The sequence below is a fragment of the Schistocerca nitens genome, unplaced genomic scaffold (genome assembly GCF_023898315.1).
Source record: "Schistocerca nitens isolate TAMUIC-IGC-003100 unplaced genomic scaffold, iqSchNite1.1 HiC_scaffold_375, whole genome shotgun sequence".
Taxonomy (NCBI): Eukaryota; Metazoa; Arthropoda; class Insecta; order Orthoptera; family Acrididae; genus Schistocerca; species Schistocerca nitens.
The window spans coordinates 461,821-489,258 of record NW_026045909.1 but is presented as its reverse complement, the minus strand read 5'-3'; the positions used below and the strand labels follow the sequence as shown (position 1 = coordinate 489,258).

General features: G+C 38.0%; 1 protein-coding gene across 1 annotated transcript in view; it reads right to left on the bottom strand.

Moving 5' to 3' along the window:
* LOC126229551 (cytochrome b-c1 complex subunit 2, mitochondrial-like) overlaps window positions 1-25,655 on the bottom strand; it is a 50,939-nt gene extending 25,284 nt beyond the window's left edge. The window contains exons 1-5 of the mRNA XM_049942315.1: window positions 25,506-25,655; window positions 22,662-22,807; window positions 14,667-14,858; window positions 11,541-11,757; window positions 4,550-4,761 (exon numbers count right to left, since the gene is read on the bottom strand). Of these exons, the coding sequence (XP_049798272.1) occupies window positions 4,550-4,761; window positions 11,541-11,757; window positions 14,667-14,858; window positions 22,662-22,807; window positions 25,506-25,550 (812 nt within the window). The 5' untranslated portion in view covers window positions 25,551-25,655. The remainder of the gene's footprint in view (window positions 1-4,549; window positions 4,762-11,540; window positions 11,758-14,666; window positions 14,859-22,661; window positions 22,808-25,505) is intronic.
* Window positions 25,656-27,438: the final 1,783 nt, after the last annotated feature.

Sequence of the window (27,438 nt, the reverse complement as noted above, 5' to 3'; positions counted from 1 at the left end):
AGATCCTTCCATTTGCAACCACATATCGGTGTGAGCAAGCATTTTCGTCCATGTGTTTCATGAAAAACAAATATAGGAAGCGGCTCAACATGCAGTCAGATTTCAAAGTGAAAGTTTCAAGTTTGGAACCTAATATTTAAGAAATAATGGACTGAGAGGTCAGATGAAGTCATCTCACTGTATTTTTTCAAATAAATAATACCTTGTATGAAATTAGTGTTTTCTTATTTTTCACACGTCTACTCAATGCAATCTCAAGTGTAGTACACTTAAGACCAATACAATCAGTTTTAATGTTTTCCTGTCATTTTCAGTTCATACTCAATTTTTATTTTTTAAGGAGTTTGTTATACTAAGCACCCAGATTTGAAGACAAAGATTTTGAGCAATAATCAGAAATTTAACAATAACAATGATAGCTAAATTGAAAAAGTTTTAATCTCAATATTTTTTCAGTAATGAATATGTCATTGTTTTTTCTAAGCACCAGAAATAGAAAACGTATAAAAAGACTCTTCATTTGGCGTTTTTAGGTAAATGATACTGTGATATGACAAGGTAACAATCATGCTCAATGAGGGGGTCCTCGAGAAAATTTTGTTGGGAACCCCTGCTACAGACTATAGTAACTATTGTATTTTAAAACAGAAACTGAGTTACCAATGGCACTCCACTTCTGGGCATGGTCTTTGTGATACATAGAAGCCTCCCCATAAACAATCACCTCATGACTATGCGCATACAATCTGCCAATAAGAAATTCACATTCATCAATGTTCATATGCCCACTAACAATAACAACAGAAAGACCCACAAAACACTGAAAACTCTGGGCCAAAGTCACGAGTGTCGTGGCACAAATCCCTGCAGAAGAAGTGAAGATTCTGCTGGGTGGCTTCAACAGGCAAATCGGCAAAGAAAGAAAATAACAGAAAACACACGTTCACAAACAAAAATGGCCCAAAGACTTGCCAAAATTACAATTTAGAAATCATATCAAAATCATTGAGAAAAGTTCCATGAAAACAAAAGACTTGGAGCATCCACATACAAGAAATTGGTGAGTATCACATTGATCATATACCTGTTTCCTACCCAGTACAGAAAGAAATCTACAATGTTCCAGTCAGTGGAGGGGCAAACATCTGTTACGACCACAATTTAACAAGAATAAAAGTCAATTTACTCTGAAGGAAATGAGTCAGAAAATAATCATACCCACCAAAAAATCTGACAAGCAAAAGAATGGAAACCAACTTTAAACAAGAAGAACAAGTTTACACCTGAGAAAAATTCCACAGAAATGGCCACAGAATTAACAACACTGGAAAAGAACTTCAGACATGCCTGACGGGATTCAAAATATGTAAAAGAGCTGAAAGAATGCAAAGAAGTTTTCCTCAACTATAAGAATAAGAAAATGCTAGAAAATATGCAACACCTCCATGAAATCAGGAAACAAGTGATGAAAATCATTAGCCAAACCACGAGGAAATACATGAAAGAACAACTGGATTCCAGCAAAGAAAATTTTTACCACCTACAAAACACAAGATTTCTATAAGATTTTTACAAGAATAATTTGAGAACATACCCCTAAAAATTTAGGTTTCAGAAAATTAGAGGTACGGCTAACCCTGAGCAATCAGGTAAACTGTCAGGAAATGGCAGAGTATTTTTCTGAACTCCTCAGCTGCTTCTATGAAGCTTGAGAAGCATTAGAGATACTGGCAGATTCCCAAAGGATATCCCCACTTACTTCAACACCTAATCCATACCACCCTCATGAGAAGAGAGCAATTACAATAATAGCGAATATTAGTAAACGTCAATCCTGTAGAGAATACTTCATTAAGTATAATATACTAACAGTGTATTCATTATATGTTCTAAGGACTATACTGTTAGTAAAAGAAAATATGGAGCACAGTATAATAAATAGTGATATCCATAGTTACAATACAAGGAAGAAAGAGGATTACCACATAAAATTCAGAAATAAAAAAGCAACCGATCATAATCCATTTTCTACTGGAAGATTTTTTTTACAACAGACTGCCAAACACCATAAAAATGTTAAAAGGAAACATATTTAAAAATAAAATTAAAGCAGCTGTTAATTGCTAAATGTTTTTCATGTTATATGTACTTTATTTCTACTACTAAACTATTATTATTGTTCATGTATGTACTGACTGACTATGTCCATGACTGTAAAAGTTATTATGGACAAATAAGCCATTATTATTATTATTATTATTATTATTAGAAGAGATTCACAGGCATATCCTTAAATTCAAAAATAGGAGAGGCAACGGATTTACATAACTATCAAGGAATATCCTTTCTGTAAATTACATACAAAATTCTATCAGCATTGCTCCTCAAAATATTTCAGAAGCAACTTTATTACAAAATTTATGCTGGCTTCCATCATAAGCTTCTTTGTGAACTTCCAAGAAAAAACAAGATTCAGTCGATTGGCAACGCCTTTCTATCATCCTTGAAGGACATGGACTTCACCTGAAAATTCTAAACCTCATCAAACAAGCAGTCACCAACACAATCTCCATGGTAAAATTCATGGGTGAGGTGTCAGAACCATTTCTGGTCCAAATCAGTCTTTGGCAGGCTGATGGTCTGTCTCCTCTCCTCTTTAATCTGGTTTGGACTGTCATCTGAGAGTGGGGAAAAAAACTTAAAAATCAAAACTACTGGAAGACCTAAAAATTACATCCATATTTCTTGCCTAGCTTTCACAGATGTCCAGCAATACTGGGGGACAATAAGGCAACAGCAATTAAATAGGTATAAACTCTTAAGGGATGCTCTGAAAGATATGTTCTTGAAATATTCTTCCAGAAACCCAAGTACATCCACCCAAAACAATCTACTGAAAAAGAAATCAGTCCTTCATGAAGAGAAGATATCGGACTCTAAGGTGTGCTAAACTCAAATTGTTTCAGCTAACAGTTTTCTTAAAAATGGATGATAAATATTTCATAGTCGCTGGCAAGCCTGAATGGGTGGAGTAGGGTGGGTCACACCTGAGCATCCGCCTGCTATAAAACCCTACATGAACAAAACAAAATATAGTTCTGCTCTCAATTTTAAATAAAATTTCAATATCTTGTCTACATTTGATTCACTGCTATATATGAGCTAAAATCAATCACATGCAAAGTTTACATGATGCATTTTTACCTCTGCAACTCTTTACCATTTCATGCACTGTTTTACTTAATTTGATACAGGGCAGTAAGTATGATGGATAAAAAAAAGGAATTCAGTTTTTATCAAATAAAGATATCAGACTGTAAGATGTGCCAAAACAAATTTTTTTCACCGAATAGTTTTCAAAAAAATCAGCTGATAAGTATTTCATTTCGCCTGGGATGCCATCTCTCAGCACAGGCACTAGCATTTGTCAAACAACAAGACATAAGAAAGGCGCCTCAGCACGGAATGCTACAGCACATCTGTAGCAGTGAAAGGGTTAAAAAAATGTTGATTTCCCTTCCATAGATGTGAAGTGCACTGGTCCTCATGGGTGCAGAACAAGTCAAAAAACCTTAAACATTTTCATTTAAGAGTTAATAACTGATCTGTCACTGTAGCCACACATCATCAAAGAGAATGTGTTTACAATGCTTATTTACACTGATCACATTACAGCACTGAAGATGGAGTAAAAGGGGTTGGCCACCAATAATTCCTTTAAGCTCCTCTTAAATTGAACTTCAGAGAAACTATTTTATGGCTGAAACTTCCTGGCAAATTATGTCTGTGTGCCAGTCCAGGGCTAGAACCTGAGACCTTTGCCTTTTGTGGGCAAGTGCTCTACCAAATGAGTTACCCAAGCACAATTCATGACTCATCCTAGCAGCTTTACTTCCTCCAGTACCTCATCTCCTACCAATAGGAACTTCACTTAAATTCTCCTGTGAAATTTTCAGCACTAGCACTCTTGGAAACAAGGATACATGAAATACATGGCTTAGCAACAGCCTGGAGGATGTTTCCAGAGTAACTTTTTCACTTTACAGTGGAGTGTGCTTTCTTCCAGAGTGCTGGTCATGTAACTTTCCTAGATCTGTAAAATTTGGAAGATAGGAGATGAGTTACCGGTGGAAGTAAAGCTGTGACAACAGGACGTGAGACGTGCTTGGGTAGTTCTGTTAGTAGAGCACTTGCACATGAAAGGCAAAGATACCGGGTTCAAGTCCAAAGCCCACACACAGTTTTAATCTACCAGTAAGTTTAATATCAGCACACACTCTGCAGCAGAGTGAGACATTCATTCTGTATTTTACAGCTGCTGCCAAGTTATTGAAAATGTGTTGCTGAATATAAAAGTCTGTCAAAAGCACAATTGTCAAAGACAAAGGTAGTATTTACAAAATCTTTTAGTGTGACAATAAAATACGTTGCACTTTTCTATTATTCTCATTCTCTCATTTTAATGGCTAAGTGTACATAATATAAACCATTGCAGCTGCCTTCATAAAACAAAATTACACTGTTAAAATAGATTACAATAATTATTTACCTAACTCCTTCCGCTGCAACAGCAACATGCGCCAAACCAGATGTGTTGTTATGTCTAAGTTCTCCACCATGGTAAGTCCCTGATGACTGGGGACCTTCACCACTTTCCAAACCAAGCGACTGGGCAAATGGGAGGACTGTGTCATGGCTAACTCCAACTCCAACCACAGCAGTTCGATTTGTAGTAAAGTAACACTTTACATAGTGCTGCAACTGTGAGGAAAGGAAGGTAGCATATCAGTTCTGGCACAAAGTAATAGTAACTCACCATATACAGGAGACGGTAAGTCACAGACAGGCACAATGAAATGAGTGCTATATATTTTAGCTTTCAGCCGAAAGTCCTTCTTCTAAAGTAGGGAAAAAAAGAAAAAACACACAAATCCATTGTGTCTGGCCACTGTGGTGGCCCCAATGGTGGCCCTTGTGTGCGCATGAGCAATTTTACTTCAGAAGATGGCCTTTTGGCTGAAAGCTAAAATATATCTAAAATGTATATATTACGAGGTGTGATAAAAAAGTAACAGGAATTTAATTTAACAGGCTTTATAGATTCATTTTTAAAACTTTTTTATACATGAAATTACAATGAAATACAGACCTTTAGCCGCTTACAAGCATTGATAAATATCAACGGAGACAGTTGAAAATGTGTGCCCCAACTGGGACTCAAACCTGGGATCTCCTGCCTACATGGCAGATGCTCTATCCATCTGAACCATTGAGGACACAAAGGGTAGTGTAACTGCAGGGACTTATCTCTGGCATGATCCTTGTAAGACCCACATTCCCAACGTACTGTCCACACACTACATTTGTAGTGCCCCTGCCCACTGTACTCATTATTCACAGCAATCAATCTACCGATTACCATAAGAGTTCAGGCAATGTGAGTGCATCCGCACTGAAGAAGATCATTGGCCGATAAGCCTTATCTATATGTCCGAAGAACAGATACCATCTTCATATAGATAAGGCTTACTGGCCAACAATCTTCTTCAGTGCGGATGCACTCACATTGCCCGAACTCTTACGGGAATCGACAGATTGACTGCCGTGAGTAATGAGTGTAGAGGGCAGGGGCACTACAAATGTAGAGTGCGGACAGTAAGTTGAGAATGTGCCAGAGCGTGCCAGAGATCATTCCCTGCAGTCGCACTATCCTCTGCATCCTCAATGGCTCAGACAGACAGAGCATCTGCCATGTACGCAGGAGATCCCGGGTTTGAGCCCCGGTCAGGGCACACATTTTCAACTGTCCCCATTGATATTTATCAATACCTGTAAGCAGCTAAAGGTCTGGATTTCATTGTAATTTCATTCTTCGAGAGCTGCAAGATCACCAATGGTGTCCGTTCTTTCGGACATGTCCGAAAGAACAGATACCGTCTTCATATATTTTTTATATATTGTTGGTATACATGTTTCTGATGTACGTCTGAATTTTCAACCATTATGAATATTTGGTTTATTGTTTACAGGTTATACATGTTTTCAAGTGCTTAGCGAATTTTCACTTGTGAAAAACATGGATCAAAGAATTTGCACTAAATTTTGCTTGAAAAACGGAGTGAAGTGCAGCATTACATTCAAAATGTTGATTGTGGGTTTCGGTGAATCTACGACAAGTAAGACAAGAGTTTACAAGTGGCATGAACGTTTCAAAGAGTTGAGAAGACGTTGAAGATGACGACTGCCCTAGTACATCAATTAATGACAATAACGTGGAAGAAGTAAAGAATATGGTTCTGAAAAATCACAGTATCACCATCAGGGAAGTTGCTGATGATGTCTGCATATACTCTGGCTCATGCCAAGCAATTAACTGAATGTTTTTAGCATGAAGCAGCAAAGTTTGTTCTGAAATTGTTGGATTTTGTCATAAAACAATATTGCATAGACATCGCTCAGGAATTTCTGAATGAAGTTGGTGACAATCCAGAACTTCTTTAAGGTTATAACAGGTGACGAATGGGTATACCATACGACACTGAAACCAAAGACTAATCATCCCAATGGAAACTACCTGAAAAGTCAAGATCACAACAAATTTGACAAGTTCAATCACATGTGGAGGTTATTCTAACTGTTTTCTTCAATTAGAATGATATAGTGAATCATGAGTTCTTACCTTATTGTTGTAAGGTCAATAAGGAATACTACCTGGAAGTTATGCACCATTTGCAAGAAGCAATCCCAAGAAAACAACCAGAACTGTGGCAAAATCACTTATAGGAAACTGCATCATGATAATACTCCCACTCACACCACAAAGCTGGTTCATGATATTTTAGCAAAAAACAAAACTTTCATGTTCCCTCAGCCACTTTATTTTGCTGGACAGACACCCCCCCCCCCCCCCCTGCAACTTCTGTATATTCCTGAGACTGAAGAGCAGTATGAAAGGAAGTTGTTTTGCCATTACTGATGGCACAAAAACAAAATTGCTGAAGACGCTGAACACCATAATGGAAAGTGAGTTCCCGAGTGCTTCCAGGATTGGAAAAAGTGCTGGCATAAGCGTATTGTATCGGAACGAACACACACACACACACACACACACACACACACACACACACACACAGTGCCCATCCATTTCTTGTCATCAGCTAATGATTGTGCATTTGGAGGTAGTCTGTGACTACCACACTGCGAATCCCAGAAGTCAATACCCATAGCTTTCCGGTACAGGAGACCTTTTTTGTGCATTTTCATCCTTTGTCTAGCATTGTTTCAACTGCTCTTTTAACTCTAGCATGTAATGACAAATCCTTGTTTCATCTACTGTTATGAAATGTTGAGGGTTGGGGGGAAGGGGGGGTGCTTTAATGGAAATTAACTCTTCATTTACATTTTTCAGGATTAAACCTTGTAAAAGGAGTACACTAACAAAGATTTTCATTCAATTTTACCATTTTCAGGAAAATTTTATCATCAGATTATTTACACAATAGTAACAAACAAGCAATTTAACATGTGTGTCTCTAGGTTTTAGGCAAAGACCTTTCCAAGGTACATAGTATTTAATCTGTAATGATGCCATATCTTTTTTAGGTTAAAAACTTTCAGAATGTCTCTAGTAGAGGATAGATTCACTGATGCATTAATATCTAAATTTCCTTGCTACAATGCTGTATTTAGCATGTAAAACTGTATGTGTGCCACAGATCTAAAAAAAGGTACTGCAATAATCTCAATGCAGTGATATTGCACAAATAAGCACAACATCAATGGGTCTTAATAAATTACCGACAAGAAGAAGGTGTTTTACTCTGTCACAGAGACTCTAGTAACTAGCAACAGCCACCAGTTAGTTCCACTGTGGAGACACTACACATCTTTGGTTCTGAGTGTTACTCATAGCCTCCTCCTCCTCCTCCTTCTTCTTCTTCTTCTTCTTCTTCTTCAAGAGCCATCAGTAAAAATGATTTCTGCATCTTCATACTGTCAGAAGAGAAAAACAAAACAATACTGAAAACAGGGGCGATCAAGATTTTAGAGTCTTGAAATAGGTCAAACTGGACCTTGGGTCAGGGTACACACTAGATGGGCGCACATAGTGGTCACCTCGTATGTACCTTCAAGTGAAGAAAGATTAAGTCCCTACGAAGACTTCCAAATGAATTCCAATTTGGAAACCCAACCTGGATTGATTGTCTTGGAGCTGACACTCCTCAAAGGAAGAAAGAATCTGATAATGGATGGCTAAGAGACTGGCAACTAGATGATTGATGAGTTGGAGGTGTTGCAACCATAGAGGCAGGTAGAAGCTCAACTTCCACCACAAGAGTGCCAATTGAGCTTGGAAAGATCGGTCCTTGGAGTTTACACCCAACCAAGACCACAGACAGGGATCTGTATAAAATGCAAAAGTCATCAACATGAAGGACAGGAGTAACCATCAAGCCCACGGAGTCCACAAGTCCAATGTTGGCTGTAAATTGTAGTTCACACCAGAGTGAATGGAAGAAACAAGCACTCGTAGACAATTCACCAGTGTTCACTAAAATTCACTTGTACCTATTAACAAGTCTTTACAATGGCGGAAACTGAAGAGATCACAAGATAATGAGAACAATTTTGCCAACTGTACCAACAGAGTTGTTGTTTTATGTTGCCAATAACCTTCATTCAGGCTTCACCAGATGCAACACTAGTTAGAGCCACACTGGAAAGCTTTGGTATTCAGACAGAATTATTTTGCATGGTGAGCACACAGTTTTCGATGAAGCAAGCAAAATGAGACAGAAAATCAATTTAGGTGTCTTAATTTGTTCGTGGGCATTAAATGCCTGCACTGTAAATGCACTTAAAACTGAACCATGACTTCAGCTTTCCTTAGCATTATTCCAAAACTATGCCCATGTGTCAGCTGACACCTTTCACTGGATTCTGGTTACAACTGAAGAGGAAATATAAAAGCAGAACACTAGTTACCAATGATCAACATAGCCTGCCGACAGGCTAGCACTTATGTTCTGGTTATTAGCAAATAGTGATATTTACACTAATACTTGTTACACATTTCAATACCCGTTATAGCTCAGATAGCTCCTAATGTCAGCAGTGACATACGCGAAGCACTCCAAGTTTGCGTAAGACAGAGAATATCAATAAAATATAATTAACAAAATGTGAAATTACATAAACCTGTCCACACAGGCTGCTCGATAAAATCTGCTACATATTTAGTTACAGGGCAGTTACTGTGTTCATGGGAAAATTGCTTTTATTAATCTGCTTATTGCATACAAAATCTGTAACATAACAGTGATACACTGAAAAGCCAACGAGACTGGCACATCTGCCTAATATGTTGTACGGCCTGTGCATGCTTGCAGAAGTGCCACAACATGACGGACCATGGACTCGACTAATGTCTGAGGAAGTGCTGGAGGGAACTGACACCATGAATCCTGCAGGGCTGTTCATAAATCCATAAGAGTACAAGGGGGTGGAGATCTCATCTGAACAGCTCGCTGCACGGCATATGCTCAATAATGTTCATGTCTGGGGAATCTGGTGGCCAGTGGAAGTGTTTGAACTCAGAAGAGTGTTCCTGGAGCCATTCTGTAGCAATTCTGGATATGTGGGGTGTCACATGTCCTACTGTAACTGCCCAAGTCCATTGGAATGCACAATGGTCATGAACGGATGCAAGTGATCAGACAGGACACTTACATATGTGTCACCTGTCAGGGTCGTATCTAGATTTATCAGGGGTCCCATATCACTCCAAGTGCACATGCCCCACATCATTCCAGAGCCTCCACCAGCTTGGAAGGTCCCATATTGACATGTAGGGTCCATGGATTCATGAGTTTGTCTCCATACCTGTACACTCCATCTGCTAGATACAATTTGAAACAAGACTCGTCTGACCAGGCAACATGTTTGCAGTCATCAACAGTCCAATGTCGGTGTTGATGTGCCCAGGAGAGGTGTAAAGCTGTGTCGTACAGTCATCAAGGGTACACGAGTGGACATATAGATGATGTTTTGAGTGGTTCGCAGCTGACACTTGTTGATGGCCCAGCATTAAAATCTGCACAATTTGGGGAGGGGTTGCACTTCGGTCACATTGAATGATTCTCTTCAGTTGTCATTGGTCCCGTTCTTGCAGGATCTTTTTCTGGCCGCAGCGACATCTGAGATTTGATGTTTTACCAGAATCCTGAAAATCACGGCACCTCAGAAAATCCAGTTATAATGCATGGTTCAGATGTAGTGTTGCCAGTCAGTATTGTTCACATAGTGTAACTTGGCAAAAAAAGACAAGATGGTGCTTGATGCAGGCCTGCCTCATGTCTGTTTCCCACTGCAGCAAGTGGATGGCAAGCCATCAGAGAGAGAATTGCAAACTTGTGGAAAAATAGCACCAGACATGAAATTCTAAACACAAAATACCTTTGAGGTATTTCATACCCCTTGGATAAAGTAGCGGGTTTCCATTAGAAGAGGAATGTGTGACAATCTCAACTGACTACGGGGCATTAATGTAGCTGCAGAGCTACCGAACAAAGTATGGAATACCTTTCAAAGAATTCCCCGTGTGGAAATGCACAAATTCCCCAAAATTTTACAGACACCACAGCGTGAGCACTCAAATGGGTACAGCGGGTGGATGTCTAATTGCAGTCAATGCCCGAGTACTGCACTTTTATATATTATTATTATTTTTAATGTACCTGTTGTTCTGCTATATGAATAAAAAAGTTTTGCATAAGCCACATCCGTTTTATATGTCCATTTTTCAAACTGCTCAATCTTCACTTACCTATAGTGTTCAAATTACCAATGAAACTCAACTGTTGTGTAATGGTCTGTTGTAAGGTTTTCAAAAGGTAATACAAATTTCCACTTTTCCAAAAAGTGCTCCTCCACATCTCCTCTTTCAAGCTGTGTGTGGTGGTGCATCATCTCAAACCATTTATTGGAGGTTCAATGGAATCTCTCTAAAGAAATGTATTCGAGAATATTTTGTAAGTAGAGAATGCTACTTCTGAGGATTCAAAACAATGCCCACACAGTTCCTTCACTTTATGGAAAAGAAAAAAATCATGTTGGGCTAATTCTAAGCTGTAACTTGAAACCAAAAGCATCAGAAAATACTCTCGTAATTCTAAGTATCAGCAGTTGCTTATTACCTGGGCAAACTTACATCTTCATGATAATTTTTTCCAGGCAAGGTGAATAATGCCCAACTGCCAAACACAGACACTCAAAGCGTTAACAAGGAATCATCCGACTTTACATGTTGACACTAGCCAAGATTTTTTTGCTACTCTTGGCGAACAACATTTTAAAAACAAAAGTCAAATTTCATAAATATACAAAATAAAAATGCTGATTGATAATTTCTGCCTCAGAGTGGACACAAAACATGGAACTGTTTAAGCTTTCCTTCACAAAAATTGCGACTTCAACAAATGCTGTTGCAGCTCAGGAGTGATGCCAGCACAACGGTATGAAAGTACAAAGTAATAACTTACTGTCTCAGAGCTAAGTTTTCCCACCAAATGCGGTGGACAGAATATGGAATTTCCAAGACCCGTTCTGTAGGCAGCTGTATGCAGAAGGTCAAGTGCTCTGACAGGATCTGGAATACTGGCCAGCTCATATTTCAGGCGAGGTAAATTGTCTGACAGTTCCCACGGTTTGAATGCTTGTTTGGTAGCGACATCTTCCAAGTATTTTAAAGTGTCTTCCCTGAAACAAGTAGGAAATATTAACATTGCAAGGTAAGATCAAAAATTTAATTTATTCAAGAAAATTAGATTACATAAAGATCCTAAACAACACTAATTTCAAAATTAATTACAATTATAAGCAGCAGTCCTTTGGCATATTTAAATGTTTTAATGAAATTAAAACAACATAGGCAATACTGCCTTCACAGAAAGAATTTATTGTCAGCATTTAGTTTTTGCATTGATATGAACTTCATAATTTCTGTCAATTCATCCATAATTATCAACAAATATCATACATTATTTGTGTGTTCAATCTTTCATTCCTTCCTTCCAAGTTTCCACAAGATAATCTCAGCCAATGTTACTCTCATTAATGAAACCAGTGACTGTGTGTTCAGTTTAGATGAATAAATCATCTCAGTCAAGTATAAAAAAATTTTGTTGTTACAATGTGTAGACTACATCATTTCTTTATGCAAGGTGACCATTTTCAACCACACTTCACAGCTGTTGTCCAGACCTAATGATAACACACAAAGAAAAATAGTCAGAAAATGCCAATGGGTTAAAATACTACATGCAATAAAGTACTCACAACACAACACTGCTGTTACTGCAGTAACTCATCCCTTTATTTAACTACAGCCTGCCATACTGAATGGTGTACAGACAAGTTGTGATTTGCAGTAAAGGCTATTGAGGTACGTTTCATTTATTTTATGTAGTATTTTAACCCATAGACCTTTATTTCTCTTTGACTGTTATCACTATGCTTGCAGATGACCAGAATGTGCGATTGAAAACAGTCACTTTATATAAATAGTAGTGATCCAAATAATATTGAAGTTTTTTATGTATATACTTCTAATAATGCTGATTAAATAAGCAAAATTTGAAAGCAATATATTTGGCATCGTGTGTGCATGTTTTGAGAACAAGAAACTTTTAACTGGAACAAAGTATAATGTTGCAGCAAACATCTTCAACTTAGAATTGAAATTCTTAAAGTTTTCTATTAACATTTTTCATTTCTGCTTACAGACCATTAAAAGTACGAGGGCAGTTCAATAAGTAATGCAACACTTTTTTTTTCTGAAACAGGGGTTGTTTTATTCAGCATTGAAATACACCAGGTTATTCCCCAATCCTTTAGCTACACAACACTATTTTTCAACGTAATCTCCATTCAATGCTATGGCCTTACGCCACCTTGAAATGAGGGCCTGTATGCCTGCACGGTACCATTCCACTGGTCGATGTCGGAGCCAACGTCGTACTGCATCAATAACTTCTTCATCATCCGCGTAGTGCGTCCCTCGGATTGCGTCCTTCATTGGGCCAAACATATAGAAATCAGTCGGTGCGAGATCGGGGCTGTAGGGTGCATGAGGAAGAACAGTCCACTGAAGTTTTGTGAGCTCCTCTCGGGTGCGAAGACTTGTGCGAGGTCTTGCGTTGTCATGAAGAAGGAGAAGTTCGTTCTGATTTTTGTGCCTACGAACACGCTGAAGTCGTTTCTTCAATTTCTGAAGAGTAGCACAATACACTTCAGAGTTGATCGTTTGACCATGGGGAAGGACATCGAACAGAATAACCCCTTCAGCGTCCCAGAAGACTGTAACCATGACTCTACCGGCTGAGGGTATGGCTTTAAACTTTTTCTTGGTAGGGGAGTGGGTGTGGCGCCACTCCATTGATTGCCGTTTTGTTTCAGGTTCGAAGTGATGAACCCATGTTTCATCGCCTGTAACAATCTTTGACAAGAAATTGTCACCCTCAGCCACATGACGAGCAAGCAATTCCGCACAGATGGTTCTCCTTTGCTCTTTATGGTGTTCGGTTAGACAACGAGGGACCCAGCGGGAACAAACCTTTGAATATCCCAACTGGTGAACAATTGTGACAGCACTACCAACAGAGATGTCAAGTTGAGCACTGAGTTGTTTGATGGTGATCCGTCAATCATCTCGAACGAGTGTGTTCGCACGCTCCGCCATTGCAGGAGTCACAGCTGTGCATGGCCGGCCCGCACGCGGGAGATCAGACAGTCTTGCTTGACCTTGCGGCGATGATGACACACGCTTTGCGCAACGACTCACCGTGCTTTTGTCCACTGCCAGATTACCGTAGACATTCTGCAAGTGCCTATGAATATCTGAGATGCCCTGGTTTTCCGCCAAAAGAAACTCGATCACTGCCCGTAGTTTGCAACGCACATCCGTTACAGACGCCATTTTAACAGCTCCGTACAGCGCTGCCACCTGTCGGAAATCAATGAAACTATACGAGACGAAGCGGGAATGTTTGAAAATATTCCACAAGAAATTTCCGGTTTTTTCAACCAAAATTGGCCGAGAAAAAAAGTGTGTTGCATTACTTATTGAACTGCCCTCGTATATATAATGCCCACTTTCCTGTAAAATGGGTTTTATAAATCTTTTCTCTGTTTAGTGATTAATGAGTCACTCTGTTCCTATCATCAAACATTACATTAGTCCAATGAAGGAGTATAACTATGTACCAACATGGCATAGTTAAACAAGGTGTAGTTAGAACTCCTGAGGAGCTCAAACAGTAAGCTGCAAGACAACACATTGCTTTCTGGTTAAGACCTTCCTCCGTGCTCAGGTAAGGTCATCCAAAAATATGATAGCTTAGGATATAAGTAAACAAGCTTTTACATTTCAGTGTCAATGACTGGAGATTATTATTGTGGTGAAGATAATAGCAGTCATTTATTGCCCATGATCCTGAATTTAATACTCACAAGAAATGTTTCAATCTGTCTACAATCCCACAAAATTTAAAATGTTCCAACTTCACCACTGTATCATCAAAAATAATAAAAAGTCACCTTCAACATGGTTGTATTTATCTAGTATAGTTTAATACTACAATGTACAATACATTTCATGACAAACTTACAGTGCATCTCTGTTTGCTTCAAGAGTGTACATCACAACTTCTCTGTCAGCCTGGACACTCAGGCTACCCCCAACTTGTTGAATATTACGTACAATTCCAAAGTGGGTGGAATTCTTTGTTGATAGACCTGTTGCTATCCGCAGAACATGGGTGCTGCCATAATTATCCCACGTCTCATTCCGGGAGCCAGCCCTGTCAAAACATAAATAATAATGATAACTACAATAAAATAGAAATCAGTTAACAAACTTGTAATCAGAAGTACACTATGTCCAGTTCTCATCATAATGCTAAAGAATCTGCTGCTCAAATGCAGCAATGACAACGCTTGAGAAACAAAACAATAGCTTTCACCTTCAATGTCAATTAACAATAATACAGCATCCAGTCCAAGCTGCAGGAGATGGCAGTCGTGTGTGAGGTGTGCTTGCTTGTGAACGAGATTATATATATATATATATATATATATAAAAAGAAAGATGATGAGACTTACCAAACAAAAGCGCTGGCAGGTCGATAGACACACAAAAAAACACAAATATACACACAAAATTCTAGCTTTCGCAACCAACGGTTGCTTCGTCAGGAAAGAGGGAAGGAGAGGGAAAGATGAAAGGATGTGGGTTTTAAGGGAGAGGGTAAGGAGTCATTCCAATCCCGGGAGCGGATTGGTCTTTAAATATGTCTGCTTGTGTCTGTATGTGTGGATGGATATGTGTGTGTGTGCGAGTGTATACCTGTCCTTTTTTCCCCCTAAGGTAAGTCTTTCCGCTCCCGGGATTGGAATGACTCCTTACCCTCTCCCTTAAAACCCACATCCTTTCATCTTTCCCTCTCCTTCCCTCTTTCCTGACGAAGCAACCGTTGGTTGCGAAAGCTAGAATTTTGTGTGTATATTTGTGTTTTTTTGTGTGTCTATCGACCTGCCAGCGCTTTTGTTTGGTAAGTCTCATCATCTTTCTTTTTAGATATATTTTTTCCACGTGGAATGTTGTGAGTGTGAGTGTGTGTGTGTGAGAGAGAGAGAGAGAGAGAGAGAGAGAGAGAGAGAGAGAGAGAGAGAGAGAGGGAGAGGGAGAGAGAGCGCTTAGTGTATAACAGTCTTATTGTTGTGACTGTCTGCAATTTAACATGTCATCTTTATGGTCAGTAGCAATATATGTTTTTCTTACATCATTAGAATACACTATGAGCTACAGATTGCAGCAATAAATCTATGGAAAACAACATTTTTTTGTAAACACTGCTTACAGTGTCCAAGGGCAGTAAACAATAGGGGAATATGAGTCACAGCACAAACCACTGAGGCTTCAACAAAGGAATTCATGGACAAACAGTTCAATAGTTATTAAACTGGTACCACATATAGCATTGCTCTCGCAAATGTGTGTGCCAATAGTCCAAATGACTGTCCATCACTACCAGCACCCACTGTGAAGTGACTGTAATACAGCACATTCATTTTAACTGATGGCTAGAACTACCATCAATTCATCATAGTCTTCTTGGTAGAACAGGGATCTACCTTGGTTCCAGCACCTCAAAGACCGCTTTAGCCAATATAAACTTTTATTACGGTTCCACAACCAATCAGTCCCAAGAGCATATCCCTCATGCTGCTGCACAAGGGCAGTGTGAAAGTCACTACACACCTATGTTAATTTCTAATACTACGTGTCATTTCCTGTCTCCTACCAACCATATCAATGTACAACGTACCAACCTATATACAAACATTCTTTAAGGGGACTGGTTCATGAACATAAGAGGAAATCTTGAAATAATTGTCGGTCTTCAAAATAGTGTGGCTCAAAGAATAAGAGCTGTAAGCCCATGTAATGCTTACCATCTCTGAACAGAACTTTCGCAGACATTTTGATGTACAAACCACAGCTTTTGGTCTCGTACTTTATTTCTGAATTGTATTTTGCATTGCAAGTACAATAAATCGCAAAAATTATTTATTCACAGATTAGGTAAATGTATCTCAGAAAAACAACCAACTACAAGACTGATTCTTTTTTCCTGGAAGTTCTTTACACTATTTTCTTTAAGGCAGATCTTTAAAAAGGTGTTGCTGCCATAAATTATGGCTCACAAAATTTATTAATAATGACCATCAAAAATTTCAATAATTACCTTCTAGTTTTTTCTTTAAAAAGAGCTTAGTTTTGAAATTTAAGTCATAAGGATAGTCTACTTTTCAGTTAACTATGTTCCATGACAACATAAAAAATTTCATCTGTGGTGTCACCGCCAGACACCACACTTGCTAGGTGGTAGCTTAAATCGGCCGCGGTCCATTAGTACATGTCGGACCCGCGTGTCGCCACTGTCAGGTTCGCAGACCGAGTGCCACCACACGGCAGGTCTCGAGAGACGGACTAGCACTCGCCCCAGTAGTACGCCGACTTTGCTAGCGACTACACTGACGAAGCCTTTCTCTCATTTGCCGAGAGACAGTTAGAATAGCCTTCAGCTAAGTCCATGGCTACGACCTAGCAAGGCGCAATTTGTAACATTGCATGTATCTAAAGAGTCTCACTTGTATCGCCACAATCTCCAGATGTCTCATCAAGAACAATGTATACAAAGGATGGATTAAAAGTTAAGTATTCAAGAAGCTACGTACTTTTCTTTATAGCATTCATTACGTATCCTGTTTCAGACCTCACTCCATCCTTCGTGAGTTAGCGTGTGCATCTTGGCCGCCTCTTTCAATTAGTGTGCGTAGTGTTGGGAAGTCTGCCGACACTACATCATCTTTTTAACAGCTTTTAACCAATGTGTATCAGAACATCACAAAAGTGAACTTTTGTGGAATTCAAATTAAAGTCAAAACTTGTTTAACTACGTAATCTGCATAATACCAATACATCCCAGGTCCATATTAATCTTGTTTCTGATTTCGTTCTTCCTCCCTTTTCTTTTACAGACTACTTATTAATATTCTTGCTTCTCTGGTGACTTCTAAAACTGATTTCTCTGTTTTAAAAGAGTCTCCTGCTGTCAATGGTGATTAAAGCTTTTTGCACACCTAGTTCGCCTGGCACTTCCATCAAATTCATAATATTTAAGATTAACAAGGTTTGATGATTTGAGATGAGGGGCACTCAACATCATGGTCAGCAGCGAATCTTGACACTGCACTATCACTGAAATATAGCAGATCATCCAGCACGCCTTTTTTAAAATTATTCAGTCCTATCACAAGAGTTTCTGGTGTCCGTTCCCATATACAGTTGTTAAAACTCTCATTTGGGTCTTTATCCTACCATTCAAACACTTCTCTATTTATCTTCAGTCAAATGGCAAAGACGCTTCTGTTTTTAACAGTGCTGTCAGCATGACATGGGGCCATTGTCATGTGCTACTTTTAAATTTCTTTTATTTTGGGGCTTTCTTCAACACGACCTCCTCAAGGCAAACTACTTCTTGTTCAGAAAATCACACAGAATTTTTTAAGACAAAAATTTAAAAAATCAATATTTTCGAGACTTATTCATGTACTAGCCACCGTAAGTGTGCAGTGACTTCTGTGCTGACCTGTATACCTCTTATTTTAGGAATTATTCTAAAAATCAATTTCACATCTAACTGGGCCAAATGAAGATACTCACTAGCTGCAACACTCAAAATTGCTCCAACTGTTTCACAGCTAGCAATAGGAATAAAGGTCTCAATACAGTCAATGCATTGTTGTTCACTAAATACAGGAAAAACTAGTCTTCTTTATAGTGGTCACTTTTACCAACAACTTTATGCTTAATTACAAAATAATAATAATAATAATAATAATAATAATAATAATGGTTTGTAATGGGCTTACAATCTTGTGACAGAGGTTCCACAGCTCATGTAGTATTTTTCTCCAATGAAGCCATTTCTTCCTCCATTGCTTTTCTGCAGCACTCATGGCCTAGAGACTTAATAGCCTCTGTATAATTCTAAGTTGTCTCATTTCCTAATCTAATACCCTCAACATCACCCGACTTAATTCGAGACCAAGAGATGAATACACTAAGCAGATTCAGAAGGATGTAGGTTTCAGTAGGTACTGTGAGATGAAGAAGCTTGCACATGATAGAGTAGCATGGAGAGCTGCATCAAACCAGTCTCAGGACTGAAGACCACAACAACAACAACAATTCTAAGTTCTTATTTCAACTGGTATTATTTCAGTAAGATGATCTGACTTCTTCAGTTGTTACTTATTTAATTCTCTCTCACTAGAACTTCCTTGTAAACGATTTTTCATCATTCATTTTGCTTGCCATTGTCCTTCCAGTTTCCTTGGACTCACAGACAGCATCCTTGCTCTAAATAACCTGTTTTTTCCTATTCAATCCAGACTCTAAAGCCACCAGTTCCACTGAAGCAAGCACTGAAGATTCCTTCTGGATCCCATATATTTCACCTTCACTTTGGAATATGAATTAATCACTTCGTTCCAAAAATATAACTTTTTTGTGGATGGCTTGCAAAGTATATTGCCACTCACATGACTTTTACTAGTTCTATTTAACACATAAACAGCCATGTTTATGTTTCTGCGGTTAAAAGCTTAAGCCAATCCTGAGCTAGCAAAATGGTTCAAGCTAGTTCCACAATAGTTCCGCTGGTACACTCAGCGCATCTGTTCAGCTCTGCAGTTTGAAGATTTACGTCAATATTGTCAAATTCCTAATCGCCATCAAATTAAATGCTTTTGGTGATTGTCCACAAAAATTCCTCACACTGTTCAGCATTTCCGCAGTCTTCTCTGCAAGACTTCTGCTTGATAAAATGTACAATTTGCTGTTTTGAAAAATCACAGGTAAAAAAACAAAAAATATTCAGCTCCTCTTAGCAATTTACATTCCTTAGCTACATACATGTCAGCATGAATCACTTCTCCAGGTTGTGTAATACACTGCCTTCATGACCAAACACTGCTCTGATGCTGCTTTTCCATAACACACGCCTCACAAAATTCTTCACCAAAGTGTTCCAATTATACACTTCATTGATCCAATAATTTTTGAACAAGGCATTTGTTCTGATGACACAGGCGTTCATACCAAATCTGCAGAGATTCCTTTCGACTACAAGGATTAACTGGTATTGTCATTCATATCCTTATCACCTTCAACAAATCCCCAATGCATATGCCACATGCCTTATCATCATCATTGTGTTGGATGTCAGGCTCGTCTTTTGATGAATACAAACCTAGCCCTTTGTCCATAGCAAATGATACAGAAAGAGTTTTGTTGTTACATTAATATATTTTGTCACATATTAATATATTACAAAGTCTTTTGAATTTTCACATTAGCATAACCTGAAATTACATTGTTCGCCCAGATACAAAAATACGTCCAATCACATCAGAGGCATGCTTACCACTACTGCATTATGCGGTAATAACAATATTTCAAAGGGTTCACAATTTTTCTTGACAAATGAATTTGTATTAATTTCGATTATTATTTCATAAATCAATGCAGAAGGAAACACAATAAACAGTCCCACATTGTGTAATTAATAATAGAAATTTTAAGTGTGCCAAATAATTAATAATTTTAACTGTCATTCAGAGCTAGCACTTATTGATTGTAACGTTGAAAATAAAGTAATTCCTTCTCAAAAATATTAGCTTGAAATACAACATACTGTGGATAAAATTATATGAAAATTTTCAGAGAAGCAGCTGTGATAATATTGACCTGTCCAAAATTCAAAAAATAATACTGGTATCAACAACCACTGATGAGGAAAAGTAATGCTAGAGGAGGATATCCTGTTACAACCTGTAGTGGTTTTGTGAACTTAACCAACAATGTGGCCACTCAATTTTCTTAGTCATGTGATTCATCACCTCACAATTAGTGGCCCACAAGTCCTCATCCTATTCTGCTCTTATTAATTCACTAATGAAAACCTGGCCAGGTAGTTCATTTTTATTTTATTTAGTGACACTTCTTTGTTTTTGTTTAGCACTGACTCTTTATATGGCAAATACACCAAAAACAAAACAATTACTCTTATTTTTGTTTGTAGACTTATATATTTGATCATTTAACTTCCCTACCAGTGGCATCATCTGCATTTCTCATTTCTTTAGCATTTTCTTTGATAGCCAATAGAGCTACTAACTTGTCCCATTTACCCCTCCAATAAGCACCATGATTTTCATCACATGCTAACATGTTCATTACATATTTTAGTGTCTTATCTTCAGATCTGGCCAAAACAACTGTCATAGGCTCTCTCCACCATCTGGCAATGTGTCAAGCAGTCACAACATCAGGGATATTCATCAGATTTCACACTGAGCCACTGCACACAAAGAACCAAGTCTTCAAGATTAGTGAGATCTGTAACGATGTCATCACCTGGATCCATATGAAAACTGAAAAATTCTGACTCTAAAGAACAAGCAATTTGTTTTGTTTTCTCTTCAAACACAAAATGTAGCTTGCTCGACATACCTTTCGTACCCACACACATAACCAACAACACCATTACTTTCGCTTTAGCAGTTCTATCATCTGACTTTCCATGTTTTTAGCACTGCATTAAACATGTCTAGTTGAGCTTTTGTTGTATACACTGTCAAAGGCTCAGATCTTTCGTACATTGCCAATAAACACCTCGTTTGCATCTTCTGATATACGTAATAATTTTCTTACTGCTAACTTCTGTATCATCCAGTTTACACCCTCTCACTGTTTCTCAGTACCATGGAAATCCACTTTAGCCCCATAAAACAAGTCAGATTTACAGCTGCAAAAAATTCACACTAGAATGTGCCAGACAATTTACTGTGTAACAATATGAACCATGCAAATAAAGCAACACATGCTAACATATTTCTGGTATCACGAGATGCAAAATGATAGTCCCAAATTTCTTTCTTTGAAAGAGCTACAGACTGGGTCCCATAACATACTGTAAAAATTCAACAAAAAAGGCACAACATATATTGTTATTGTTAAACTACAAATGTTGGCAATAGAAGCACACTGTGAACGCTTGTGTACCAAAGTCTTATGATACATTTTGAGAACCATTCCTGCAATGAAACACACACACACACACACACACACACACACACACACACACACACACACACACACACCAAAAGCTTTCAATTTTGTCAAGCAGGAGACAAAAAACATGATTGCTAATATTCCCCAGTTCTTAATGTAGTCCCAGTTTTGCATAATTATTTTGCTAATTGTAAGGTGCTCAGCCTAATGCCAGAAGTTGTAAAACCAAATTATTTCTAGGCATTATTGCTCCTATGGCCTTATTCCATCCTCAAAGTTTTGTAGGTTTAGTAACTACAGCGTTTCCCTTGAGTTAATTTTGAACAGTCACATGTCAGCTTAAAATGAAGTTCAAATGGCTCCGAGCACTATGCGACTTAACTTCTGAGGTCATCAGTTGCCTAGAACTTAGAACTAATTAAACCTTACTAACATAAGGACATCACATACATCCATGCCCGAGGCTGGATTCGAACCTGCGACCGTAGCAGTCGCTCGGTTCCAGACTGCAGCTACTAGAACCGCACGGCCACTCCGGCCAGCCTAAAATAAAGTGTTCAATCTTTTCTGGTTATAGAGTCATATCATATTGAAAATTAGATATCACTAATGGATAAAACCAACATTTCATAGTCTCTGTTGTGCACCGTATCACAATTTCAAAAGCTGTTCGTTTGTTTCACATGTTGAGCGGAGTCGGGAAACTTAATTTGTTGATGATGGGAGGAGTAGCAACCTGCTGTTGCCCATTGGCAAACACTGAGAAAACTTTTATATTATCTCATTCAAGCTGCATAAGCCTACACACTCAGCATCGAAATTTTTAAAACATTGTGTAGATTACTGAATCTAACATAATGCTTGCACCTTAATAAAACAATTATTATGTCCTGATTTATTTGGCTGAAGTAATCAGTCCAAAACACTGGACAGTCAAACCTGATTCTTTAAACATACTTACCGAAATAGAACAGAAACTCTGGAAATTGGAGAATAGTTCTCCAATGATGCCACAACCAGTTTATTCGGCAAAACTGTTGTCTTCACACCTTCCTTTGGTGATCCTGGGCTAGGGTGGGTTGCGGCTTGTGCAGCGAAAGTTCGAACCTACAACAAACATTTTCAAAATTAGGTGTGCGACAGAGGCTTCACACAGAAGGCAATGCTTAATATACCTGAGCATCTGAGACAGAATGGGATACAACTGTGGCACTGGTTTGGACTGAAAAGTTTACTGATGTGTGCTAAGGTAACTAACAGGTGCAACTTCTAAGTTTTGAAGTCAGAATAATTACAATCATTCCCAACTTCAGGAGACCAAAAGCCAACATCCACTCATTAGTGACAGCAACAAATACTGTCATAATTTTCAGCTCACCTACCATGCTATTGCATTTCAACATTGCATGGTGTCAGTGGCAGATGCAGTGTGATGGTACCACCTTCTTCCCCGTCCCCTAACACATTTTGTACTTATGTGCAATAAATGTTCATATATGCATCAAAATACTCCGAGAGATTTGTTAATTCTCTGTCTTTTCTGGACTTACCTCGCCATTTTACTTTTTGTGGCAAGAAGTATGTAAATACGACAAAATGTATTAATTATGCCGTGAATGTACAAGCAGTACTGTCAATAATCAGCACATTATGGCTGCCAGACTACAATCATTTCCCAGAAATAACAACAGTCTTTCCTCTGCTCAGTATGGTTTCTAGGAAAATAAAAACACAACTCACAAAGCCTTTTGAGATTCGTAAATCACAATATACTTTTGCAAAATTATGTCAAAGACCAAGCACAGTACGTTCATATAAGTAAAGTCAATCAATTAGGAATCCTAAATAGGGTGCATTCATCTACACAAGTCATAGAACATGCCGTGCCTAGGCCTCAGTTCTAGATCCTTTGTTATTTCCACTTTATATAAATGACCTCCACTCCTCCCTACCTATTAGTAAGGAGTTTCAGTTTGCTGGTGACACAATTTCCATATCTCAAATACTAAGTCCTTATCTCAAATACAGACGGATATACCCAGTCAGTAGTTAATAGAAACACACCCCAAAAAGACTCATGGCTTGTGTCAAACAGACTACTCCTCAACGCAAAAGGAGACATTATGCCCAACATTACACACTGTTCAGATCAGAACTCACCACTTCCAACAGTAAGCTGCAAAAATGTTGAATTGTCAATGGGACTAAATCCTTAGGGATTTACATCACTGACATATTCACATGGAAAAATCACATTGACATTATTAGGTGCAAGCTTAGCTAAGTCTGTTTTACGCTCCACCCAGTGAGGAATGTGGTGAATTCCAGAACATTGCAACGCATGTATTATGAACTTTTCCATTCAGTACTACACTATGGAATTATTTTTTGGGGTCATAGTACTGAATCAGTTAAATTATTTATGGAAAAAAATAATCGTGTACAAACAACAGAAACCTTTAAACCACTATTTAAAAAATTAAAACGTACTACCTGTCTCTAGTCAATATATCTTTCAACTGCTCTGTTATATGAAATAAAATATCAGCAGATTGCACAGGATTCTGGACAGCCCCCACTGTGACAGGTCAAAAAAGGTAGTCAAGACTCATTCCTCATTCTACTAAACTGGGTAGTAATGGTGATAAATAAATGTGAATCAAACAATACAAAATCTCTTGAAAGAAGTAGAAGACATTCAAGAACTAGCAAAATTTTTAATAAAACTTAGACCCTTCCTAACAGAGCATTGCATGTACAGCATTAAAGACTTACTTTAATGTGACCCATCATAAATTATATTATATATATTTTATCTTTCAAAACTCTACTCTTTTATAAGGGCAAAATATTTATTACTATTTATTAAAATTATTTTCAGGACATATTTAATCATTTCAGTGTGATGTACTCTGTAAGAAACATTACGTCTGTAAATGTTCTCATGTCATCTGTTTGACTATGCACGTAACGTGTTGTACGCTTTAGTACATCAAATGACGGAGTGGATCAATAAAGATACAGTACAAAATAACAGATCAGTCTGTTACCCCAACCTATTTTCTGCTGCTTATATGCTAAAATTGGAACTTTTTTAAAAACAGCAGTTTTGCTTAAATTTTTTTTTCTTTCTTTTGTATTATATACCAGAATCTTCAACAATTTAAAGTGGTAAATCACAGCTGCCTGCTTTCTTAAGACTATGAATGGATGAACACTAACTGAAACTGGAAGTCTGTATGGTTGTGCAGAAATAGCCTGAAGCAGCTGCTTCCACTTGTTAATGTGTAATTTCATTCGTTAGACTCATGTTGATACTCCTTTCTTATGGTGTTTACAGAACAACCAAGTGAGTGAATAGATGAGCAGTGATCTCTGAACAAGAAACACATTACTGTCAATTGTTGAGGTACTACTCGGCTAGCAAGAATTAATTGTATTGCTATTCTGTCAACATATTTAGTGTCCGTCCATTCGGTGCACTGACAACAATATCTTCAAGCATACAGCTATTTAACCTTCGAGGTCGTGAGGTTAATAATTTCGGTTTTGACCTGGTATACTTCTAGTTTCCTAGAACGAAATTAGCACTGGCAAAGTTTCCACAGGAAACAAAAAACGTCTTAGTTTGGTGAGGGGTAAATATGAAACACTACGGTAACTTTTTCTCTTGCTGCATCGTCTGCAACCTCTCCACTGTATTCAAAGTCACAGGTTAAAAATGATTCAGAAGGAACAGATTCCCTTCTTCTTCGCTAAGAGCACATACACAATAGCCTATTTAATAAACTGATATAAAACTTACTGAAGCTACTCGTAAAATCGGTTTTTTCAAAGCGTTGCTAGCCATTCTTTGCTATTTTACTGCCCCAGCCGCTAATGATAGAGCTAGAGCAGCGTTATTATAGCACGGAAGAACACCTTACAGATGCTCTTGCACAAAGCTCTTGCTAATCCACCAAACGCTTTCGAAAACCTGCAATTTTTTCAATGAATATTCTTCAAATTATTTGTAGCGTGCACTGAATTTTCTTTAACCATTCATTGGTAGTGCTTTCGTCGGAAACTTCGGGTTTTTGAATAATACAATCTTTACCGAAAATACTCGAGCATCACACCGATGGAATAAAAACTTAAATCGCTTTCAGTAACAAAGGAACCAAATTTAAAATTTATCAATTTATAAATGTATAGGGGGATTGGGTCCAGTAGTTAAGAAGAAAATGCGAAACAAGAAACTGGAGAAGCAATACGTAGAGAATTTAATGAAATTATAATCTTTGCCAGTGTCCCATGTTAAATAGGAAATGTGATCATGACTCTCAAAAGTAAAACAGGATATGGGCTTAGTAACATTTTCAATAAGACCAAAATTTGTTCATCCTATGATCTGTAACGTCCGTAATCAGTACATTTGCACCCACAGTCTCCAAGCTAGTGTTCGGAATGTAGGAGATAAGGAACTGGCGGAAATGAAACTTTGAGGTCTGCTCGTGAGTCTTGTCGGTAGATCACTTACCCGCCAAAGAAAAAGATCCCAGTTTCAGTTCCGGTTCGGCGCACAGTTTTAAGCTGCCACGAAGTTTCAGGTCATTCTGGTACGAAATTTATCACAAGGATACTTCCACAGCCAACTTTACGCAAACTACACTCATGTAAAGCGTCAATTCTGTAAAGACGGCCTACTAAGATGCAGTACCCATCGTGAATGCCGTATGAGATGTAACACTTTTGAATTCAAATGTTGTGAGAAATGCAACGTTTGGTATACTGTTTCCTTAGACGTCGACAGACCACGGATCTGTCTGTCAAGGCGACTTTCCTTGCTGACTCGTTATCATAGAAACTATATTTACAGATATATTTTGCTGATATCGAGCCAATTTGTAACTGGGAAAAATGGAAATGAAGATGTGATGTAATTAAATCAGTAGAAAAATTAATTGGCTCCAAATCAGAAAATTCTGTGATTAAAAAATAATGGACTTAATATCACCCCTGTCTACACACTTATGAAGTGGATGTTTGTTAATATTAGTTTTCAAGAATGTCTAAAAAAAGGCAGTAGTCATTCCATTACACAAAAGGTTGATAAATCCTGCACTAATTACTATTGTCAAATTTCTCTGGTACCTATGTCCACAAAAATAATTGAATATTGCATACAAGAGTAAAAATTAGTATGCATTTGTCAAAAACCATATATTGATTAAAACCCAATATCGTTTTAGGTTCGATTTGTCAACAGTTCAAGCTGTTGAAAATGTTGTTACATTGTGCAGTCTCTTTTAATGTGCAGCAGCTGAAGCCACATAAGTCGACCTGAGCAACACATTTGGTTCTGTAAACCACAGAATATTTTTCTGGGGAAACTATGGTGTTACAGCATTTGGGACTTGGTATTCTCCCTCATTAAATTCTATCTCAGTAACAGGAATCAAATTGTAAGCTACAATCATCACAAGTCAAAGTCACCGAATGTTCTAAGGTATTCCCCAAGGATCACTACTTGGTCCACTACCTTTTATAACATCAATGACCTATGCCATGCAAAACTCTGCTTTACACAGATGATATGATTTTCTACAATTCTGAGAAGATGTAAAAAAACTGAAGAAGCAAACTAAAGATTTCCTCGGATTATGTAATATATGGTCTGAAGCATATACCTACAACTTGACTTAAAAAACACAGTTCAGTTATGAATAGATAAAGCTTTTCAATACTTTACCTGTACG